The sequence below is a fragment of the Natrix helvetica genome, assembly GCF_964273705.1.
Source record: "Natrix helvetica genome assembly, chromosome: 8".
Lineage (NCBI taxonomy): Eukaryota > Metazoa > Chordata > Lepidosauria > Squamata > Natricidae > Natrix > Natrix helvetica.
The window spans coordinates 954,516-962,634 of NC_138559.1; the positions used below are offsets into that span (position 1 = coordinate 954,516).

At 57.1% G+C, this 8,119-nt stretch overlaps 2 protein-coding genes across 3 annotated transcripts; both read left to right on the forward strand.

Moving 5' to 3' along the window:
• Positions 1-1,050: 1,050 nt before the first annotated feature.
• On the forward strand, positions 1,051-6,049 carry LOC309396159 (receptor expression-enhancing protein 4-like). 2 transcript variants are annotated; one of them, XM_081961044.1, is made up of 8 exons: positions 1,051-1,242; positions 1,495-1,567; positions 1,669-1,745; positions 2,881-3,001; positions 3,464-3,565; positions 3,933-4,065; positions 4,886-5,064; positions 5,577-6,049. In XM_081961044.1, the coding sequence occupies exons 1-8, from the start codon at positions 1,211-1,213 to the stop codon at positions 5,634-5,636; spliced, it is 777 nt and encodes a 258-aa protein (XP_081817170.1). In that variant the 5' UTR covers positions 1,051-1,210; the 3' UTR covers positions 5,637-6,049. The 2 variants fall into 2 exon arrangements, with proteins under 2 accessions (XP_081817170.1, XP_081817169.1); XM_081961043.1 differs by lacking the exon at positions 1,051-1,242 and having other exon boundaries at positions 1,260-1,567.
• A 47-nt stretch (positions 6,050-6,096) lies between these two features.
• Positions 6,097-7,722, forward strand: NUDT18 (nudix hydrolase 18). Its single transcript, XM_081961033.1, has 3 exons — positions 6,097-6,369; positions 6,454-6,667; positions 6,906-7,722. Exons 1-3 carry the CDS (start codon positions 6,223-6,225, stop codon positions 7,514-7,516), a joined length of 972 nt encoding a protein of 323 aa, XP_081817159.1. The 5' UTR covers positions 6,097-6,222; the 3' UTR covers positions 7,517-7,722.
• The last annotated feature ends 397 nt before the right edge of the window (positions 7,723-8,119 follow it).

An 8,119-nucleotide genomic window follows, 5' to 3' on the forward strand; every position in this document is an offset into this window, starting at 1 on the left:
GAGAATTGACACAACAACTGGCAAAAGAGATAAGACTATTTTGTTACTGGAAAGATACAGGTTGATAATGATTGTTGATAATAAAAAACAGTTACTTTTTGGTGATTAAAAGGTAGGACTTTGTAGATGCTTTTAGATTGTTTCTTTAAATGTTTATTCGTTAACAATTCATTACGATAATAATAATGAAATAATAATTTTAACTAGTAAAAGCAACTTGGATATAAACTAAAAATTGGGACCTGGGAAAAAGTTTTATCAATTTTATTAACAAACTTTTGTTTAGATTTTGTTATTAAGATATAATCTTTCTTGGGTCTGATGAGAAGAGATATGATATAAATAGTAAATAAAAATGTAGCTAACTACAATAAGGAAATGTTAATGGATAATGTCTAACGATTTCTACATGTGTTGGCATTGGTAAAAGCAATTAGATATAAGCCTTAAATAGTGAGTTGGGGGGGAAAAGGGGGGGAATGTTTAGATATCTTATTGATTTTTTTTTCAGAATACGTTATAAAAGGGTAACTATTGGAGGTTTATTGAAATAGCTAATGAATGCCAGTAGGTGGTTGTGTCTTTAAATACAAATGATTCCAGATAAAAGCACGTTTAAATAATTCTAGTTAAATGAGAATGGTGCTACATTGATAGCAAAATACATAAAGATTTTTGATTTAAAATGTACAATTCAATATGAAAGAAGTATAAATAATGATTGTGGTAGAAACGCACCAAATTTATTTGTAACCAATCGACGCGCTTTCTACAAGATGTAATGAAAAATGATTCTCTTTTTGTCTTCTAGTTTAATTAAAACAATTAAAAAAAAACAAAGAAGGGGGGGGTGTCGCGCATCCGCCCTCGACCCCCGCAGAGGAGGAGGAGGAGGGGGAGGGGCTGCAGCCGCCTCCAGAGACGTCGACGCCGCCCCCCCCCCCCCGCCGCCATCGATCCCGCTCGGCGCTCCCGCGAGACTCCTCAAAGAGGGAGCCGGAAGCGCAGACTCCGCCTGAGTCGGTCACGTGACGGGGAAGAGGCGGGGGCGTGGAAGCCGCGGGAGAAGCTCCGTCCATTCAACCGCCGACCAGATTCTCTCAACGAGAGAAACCGGACCGGACGGCGGCCACGCCCCCGATTGGACGCCCGCGGCGGGGGCGGGGTTACGGGCGGCCAATGGCAGCGCGCGCGGGCGGTTGGAGCGGCGATGGTGGCCTGGGCGCTCAGCCGCGCCGTGCAGTGAGTCCCGGGCCGGGCAGGCGGGCGGCGGGCGGCGGCTGGCGGGTCCGGTGCCGGGCGGGGCGGGGCAGGAGCGGCGGCCCCCGGGAGAACCGTCCGTCCTCCGCGGCTCCCTCCCTCCGTGGCGTCCATGGCGCTGCTGGGCTCCCTGAAGGCGGCGGCGCTGCGCTGGGGGCGGCGGGCTTGGCTGGCTCTGCTGGCGGGCGCCTACCGAGGCTGGCCGGCCTGCCTGACGCCGCCCTTCCGTTACAGGCTCCTGCTGGGGACGCTCTACCCGGCCTACGCCTCCTACAAGGCCGTCAGGAACAAGGACATCCGGGAGTACGTGAGTCTGGGGGGCCTCGGGGGGGTCTGGGCGCTCCTCTTCCTCGGCTGGTGGGGGGGCAGCTCCGACTCACCGGCCCTCTTCCCGTGGGTCCCCCGCAGGTGCGCTGGATGATGTACTGGATCGTCTTCGCTCTCTTCATGGCCACAGAGACCGTCACGGACATCTTCATCTCCTGGTGGGTCGTTGCCGCCCCCTCCCCATCTCTCTCTCACACACACACAACACACACAACACACACCACACACACACCCCTGCTGTGCAGCAGTTTGAATTCTGCAAGGCAAACCCCCCCAGGTGACCCCCCCTCCTTGTCCGTGGACCCCCTGCATTTGGGGAGGGGAGAGGGTCCTTTGCCCACCATGGCCTTCTCTTTTCTCCCCCTCCCCCCTGCCTTTGGCTCCCAGGGGTTGGGAGCTTCTGTTCTTCCTGTTTTTCCTGACAGAACCAGTTGGCTGCACCTGCTGCACCTGCCAGTTCTCTTTCCCAGGAATCGGGACAGTCCTAAGTGTATCGTTCAAAAAAAAAAGTCATTATGTTTGGGTTCCCCATTCGAGGTTTTCCCAGTTTATACCTGAAGTGACCTTTCCAAGTCAATGAGGCTGGGGGGGGGGGGGGAGTGGGAAAGGTCAGCTTAGTTTAAATAAGCCACACTTAATTTGGTTACCACCCTCTTAAATCCCGACATATTGTTGCTTGATGTGATGTAATGCAGCCAGTGGATTTGCTGGGCAGAGCTGAAACCACCTCAACCGCTGAGCACCTGTAATACGGGCCTCCCTGTACGTAAGGAAGAGGCGGTTGGGGCCTTCAGAGGGAGGAGGTGGCTTATTATCCTGCTCCAGTTTTTCTTGTTTGGGAGGGATCCCTTGATTGGACCAGGGTGAGAACAGGTTTATTGCTAGCTGAGCCAAAGGCGGTCACATTGTGGGATGCTGCAATCAGTCACAAGTGTGAACCAGTTGCCAAGTGACAATCGCGGGGAAGGGGGTGGGGGAGATTGCTGGGGTGACCCGAACTCCTAAGGCCGGTTGTAAGCACAATTCATTCAATGCTGTTGTAACTGGTCATTAAACAAATGGTTGTAAGCAGAGAACTCTCTATGATTACTCACATGACTGTTGGCAGACAGCAAATCTGCTCCCTGGGTTAGCAAGGGAGAGCTGGGATTGGTTTCCTTCCCTGATCATCTCTGGGTTTTCAGGAAAGGCCTCCCCCTCCTAACCCTCCTTCACTCTGTAAACGGCCCCCTTGGCCGGACAGCCGTTGCTTGCTGGGCCCTGCTGGCTCCATGGGTGTCTTTTTGGTTGCAGGTTTCCCTTCTACTATGAGATCAAGATGGCCTTTGTGATATGGCTCCTCTCTCCTTACACAAAGGGGGCCAGCCTGCTGTACCGCAAGTTTGTGCATCCCACTCTGTCCAGCAAAGAAAAGGTAACCATCTTCCTGTGGTCAGGAAAATTGTTGTTGGCAGGTGCCCATTGCCCTGTTCTTCCCCACGAAAAGAAAAAAAAACAGGCATTTCTGACTGCACTTTTAAAGGGCTCTGAGCCTGCAGGCAGTTATGCCAACTTAGAAGGGGCTGCCTGCCTTTCACCAAGGCAGATCCGGGAGTCAGTGTGGGAGGTGGCCTTTGGGGAAACCAGGACCAGGCAGCAGCAGATCGGGATCTCTAGTGATCACACTGTTGGCAGAGGAACAGCTGCTTCCTTGCTATGCATGGCAAGAAACGGGAGGGAGGGGAAGATAAGTGGCTTTTTGGGTGCCAGCCCCCACCCCGTTTCCTGGCAGCTGAACGGCAGGAGCACTTCCTTATCCTGTGGGGGCAGGAGATGCCTGGGGGAGACCTGGAGGTGACCTCTGACCCTGTCAATTGTCAATTGTGAATTCCTGCAGGAGATTGACCACTTCATCTGCCAGGCCAAAGAGCGTGGCTACGAGGGCCTTGTGAGCCTTGGGAAGAAGAGCATCCATGTGGCAGCCACAGCAGCTATCCAGGTCAAGACCTGATCTTTCCGTTGCTCCGATCTCTGGGCCTTGAGGAGAGGAGGTGCTGCCATTGGCACCTTTCTTTCTTCTCACCCCCAAGCCCCTTTGGTAACTAGGCGGCATTGGGCTGCTTCCCCCCATGACTCTGTGCCCTGTTCTCAGCTTGTACCCCACGGGTAACTAATTTGCTTCCTCTTCACCTTCTCCACTACCTTTCCTCTCCAGCTCATGCAGGCTTCTCCTACGGGCCCTTTGGGTTAAGTGTGCTTGACCGATGGATCTTCCTCCCCTGAAATGCTGTGATTTTCCACTCTGGAAGCAACCCCTTCCTCGATTCCCAAGTAAATCCCTCTCCCCCTCTTGTCCTCCCTGTTAGGGCCAGGGAGCCCTGGCAGGTCGCTTGCGCAGCTTCAGCATGCAGGATTTGCGGGCCGTGCCAGAGACAGCCATGGTGCATTATTCTGACCCCCTCTATCTGGAGGAGCAGGAGCTGCGCCGGCGACCGATTGGTAAGGAAACCTTCATTGTGGAGCAAGGTACAAAAGCAGCCAGCCTTTCCAGAATTCTCCAAGTTGACCGTCCCTTTGAATGAAATTCCATGGCATGCAGCTCTCAGAAGGACCCGGCATCTTCTTCTCTAGGCCAGATCAGACCGCCCTGTGGGTTCAGGCAGCAGAGGTTGTGCCATCAGTTTTACTGTGAGGCAACAATCCCTTTTGGGTGAACCCATTCTGTAGAAGTGAGTGTGGTGCAGAATTGTGTGCGTGTGTGTCCACACCAATTCAATCCTCCCTTCCTGCCTGTGCATGCACGCGTGACACACACACACACACGCACGTGCGCATGGCCCCTCCCCAGGCTCTGGAGGCTTTCCTGAAGCCTGGGGAGGGGAAAAACGGCCTCCTCCGGAAGGGTGAAAAATCAGCTGGCCGGTGCACACACGCAGAGGGCTGGCATGCTAGCAAATATGCTTACGCCACCTGAAGGTTCCCCATCACGGCTCTAGTGGTTAAGGCACCAAGCTTGGAACTAGGAACCTGAGTTCTGGCCCCTGCTTAGCCATAAAAAACCCTGGCAAGTCACACTTTTTCAGCGTACCTCACAGAGTGGGGGGTGGGGGAATAGGGATGAGCATTACAGGCATGCTATCCCCTCCTCGAATTATTTACAAAAAATAATAAAGGTGGGGCTATAAAAGAAATAACTTGGTCAAATGTTGTAGCCAGATTGGCGGCCTCTAAGAACCATGCAATGCTGCGCTCTGGACAGGCCTCCAGAGGTTGACGGGTTGCTGCTTTCTGAGCCTTCCTTTGGTCTGCATTTGTGCAGGGCACAGGCCAGCAGTGCGGCAGCTGGGCTCAGATAGCAACGAGGAGGAGGAGGACTTCTGGTCGGACTCTGAGCTGTCTGCCCCCTCCAGAGGCTGCCGCAAGGACCCCGCTCTCCCTAAGCCCTTAGCCAGGAGCCAAAGCCTGCGGCAGGGGAAGAAGAAGCTGCCGACTAAAGAGGTAAGGAGGCTCTGGTGGGGACCCCAGTGAGAACCCTGTCAGGGCTACAAATAGCATATCCTCAAAGAAATAACACTCCAAGGCAAGGAGTTCCTCAAAGTTGCAATTTATTAAGAGAGCTATGTTGGCACATAGAGCTATGCTGGGAAAACCGGAATCTGGAAACTTCCAGGTTTTTCCACCCAGTTGAAAGTTCAAGATCCTGCCCACAAGCCCATCACATGGTGCAATCTTTGACTGACACAAAGACAGATTCCACCCATCCAGTTCCGGCCAAGTGCAGAGACCAAGGATGACCTTGGCTTTCTAAGAAGAATGTTGTTATGGCTACATATCACCCAACTCCATATAACCCCATTTTCCCACAGTAGAAAGTGTGGCAGGTCTGGAGTCCAAAAAGAAAAGATGGCTGGCAGGCATGACAAGCCCAGTGACCTGCTCCAGGCAGGAAGGGGTTGGGGGGGGAGGCCTGGCCTCTTCCTCTCCAACTGCTGGCTTCTTCCTTTCTGCAGAGTTCTTCCCGGGGGGTCCGAAGTCGTTCCCGGAAGCAGATGCCGGACCAAGACCGCTAGGCTCCCCCTGGGGGCATGGCTGCCAAGGCCCCCAGATGTCTCCCACCGCTGGTGCTGGATTGAGGTTTCGGGGACTCGCCAGCTGCTCTTCTTTCCCCAGTGCCAGAGCACCCCAACAGGTTGAGCCAGGGATGAAGAAGAACACATGGCACCCCTTGTGGCTGCCTGGGGGGCCCTGGACCCGCCACTCCCAGTGCCTCTCCTTCCCTGAGGGGCGGGGGAGGGCTGCCCGTGGGAAGGGCTTGCCGCGTCTAAGGATGGACAGGGTGCCCCGCTGCTGCCTTAACCGTTGGCCAAGGACCTCTGCAGCCATGGCATCTTTGGCCGGAGCCCCTCTCTGTCCCTGCCCTACAACGGGCGCTCCTCTTCTTTGGGGCCCTTTTAGTCTTCCAGTAAAGGTGTTTTTTCCTCCTGCCCTGCCTCCTGCCTTTTTATTTTATTTTATAACACCTGGGGGGGGGGCGGGGCGGAGGGGGGATCCGATTCCTGCCCGTCAAATCAAATCCTCTCTTGGGGGGAGGGAGGGAGGGGCGGGGGGCCCACTGCGCAGGCGCGGTAACGGCCTTGGGGCGGCGGCGGCGCCGGGATGGCTGCGGAAGAGCTGGAGGCGCTGCTGGGCGGGCAGGGCTGGCCGGTGTCCTCCGCGGGCGGCTGCGACCCGGGCGCCTCCGAGCCGGCGCGGCTGCGGGGCAACGTCTGCTACGTGGTGCTGGCGGTGGTGCTCAACGAGAAGGTCGGCGGAGGGCCGCTCCCCCCCTGCCCCCCCCGGCGCCCCCGGGCGGCCCGTTGACGACCGCTTCTCCCCCCCCCCCCGCAGGGCCAGGTGCTGGTGGTGCAGGAGGCCAAGGCGGGCTGCTACGGGAGCTGGTACCTGCCGGCCGGCCGCATGGAGCCCCGCGAGACGGCGCTGGAGGCGGTGCGGCGGGAGGTGCAGGAGGAGTCCGGGCTGCAGTGCCGCCCGCTGACGCTGCTGGCCGTGGAGGAGCGGGGGCCCAGCTGGATCCGCTTCGTCTTCCTCGCCAGGGCCACCGGTGGGCGCCCCCGGCACGGGGAGGAGGCGGGCGGGCGTGGGACTCGCTTCCCCCCCCCAAAGACTCCGGGGCTGCCTTCCTTTGGGGAGTTTCCCCTGGGCCGCTTCTTCCCGCTGCGGCTCTTGCTGCCCTCCAAGGCCGCCCCATGCCCTGCCCTGCCCTGCGTCCCCCTCTCGCCTCCCCGGGCCGGACCTTGGAAGCATCCCCCCCTGACTGCCTTCCCCTTCCCTCCCTCTAGGCGGGGCCCTGAAGAGCCTGGAGCAGGCGGATGCGGAGTCCCTGCAGGCGCTGTGGTGGGACCGGGAGACGCCCGCTCTGCCGCTCCGCTCGCGGGACATCCTGCCCCTCATGGACCTGGCACTGCAGTACCGCACCAGCCCCCGCCACCCTCCGGTTCTGCCCGTGGAGCTGCCCTGCGCCTCCGTCTGCCAGCGGTTCCTGCTGACCTTTGCAGGTGCCAACAACTCCCTCTGGGTGCTCCTGGACACCACGGGGGTCCCTCACCTCCCCCTGGCAGTAAGCAGCCCGTCCGCCTCCAAGCCGGGCAAGAGGCTGGTGGCCGCCCTTCAGCAGCTGCTCCAGAGGTGCCTGGCTCCACCCGGGACGGCCGTCCGCCTCCAGGGCCTGCTCGGCCTGCAGCACCTGGGCAAGGATCCTGGGCAAAGCGATGGCATCTGCTTCAACGTGGTGGCCACAGTGGGTGGCAGCGAAGGCTCCCAGCAGCAGGAGCTGGCACCGCCCGCATTGCAGGAGCCAGCTTTCAGCTGGTGGGCAGTGGAAGACTCGGCTCTGAAGGGCGAGGTGCTCCAAAGACTCCACTCCGCTTCCTTCCTCCCCATTTACAGTTAGGGTCTCCCAGCGCCAGAAATCAAAGCCACCCCAAGTTCCAGCTGGGATAGAAATGCCCCGACTGGTCACCGGACGTGGGTGGGGGACGCCTCATTTCCTAACCATGATGCCATTCTACACCCCCCACCCTCCCTGCTGAAAGCAAGGCAGCCCTGGCAGCCTTTGGAACCTCAGTTGAGTTGAATAAAAGCATCTACTTCCCGGTGGCTCTTGTGTGTTTCTTGCAGGAGGAATGGAAGGCTGGAAAGGGTCCCCAGGGATCTCTTCATTAGATGCCCAGCCCCTCTTTCCTCCACTGGCTCTGTCCGGCCACTTTCCCTCTTCATTTCAGGCCAAAGGTCAACTTCCGGCACTGATGGAGCCACCCATCCCCACCTCAGACATCTCCATGGACTGGGAGAACTCTGGGACAGTCCCAGGGATGAGATGGTGGGGGAGGCTCCCGCTCTCCCACTACAGCAGGCTCTGGGCTCAATAGTGAGCCAGGGGTCAGGTGGCATGGCAGGATTAATCTATAGACGGGTGGAAGATATTGCCCAAAATAAGTCCTGGCAGAGAACCTTCAGCCGAGTGAGAAGAGGGTCTCTTAGCTGCACAGCCCCA

Bases quoted from the DNA above. Each gene is read 5' to 3' on its own strand.
- LOC309396159 (XM_081961043.1), top strand. From the start codon at position 1,373: ATGGCGCTGCTGGGCTCCCTGAAGGCGGCGGCGCTGCGCTGGGGGCGG. The intron at 1,568-1,668 runs GTGAGTCTGGGG...GGTCCCCCGCAG, and splicing joins ACAAGGACATCCGGGAGTAC to GTGCGCTGGATGATGTACTG. The intron at 4,066-4,885 runs GTAAGGAAACCT...GCATTTGTGCAG, and splicing joins GCTGCGCCGGCGACCGATTG to GGCACAGGCCAGCAGTGCGG.
- NUDT18 (XM_081961033.1), top strand. From the start codon at position 6,223: ATGGCTGCGGAAGAGCTGGAGGCGCTGCTGGGCGGGCAGGGCTGGCCG. The intron at 6,370-6,453 runs GTCGGCGGAGGG...CCCCCCCCGCAG, and splicing joins CGGTGGTGCTCAACGAGAAG to GGCCAGGTGCTGGTGGTGCA. The intron at 6,668-6,905 runs GTGGGCGCCCCC...CCCTCCCTCTAG, and splicing joins CTTCCTCGCCAGGGCCACCG to GCGGGGCCCTGAAGAGCCTG.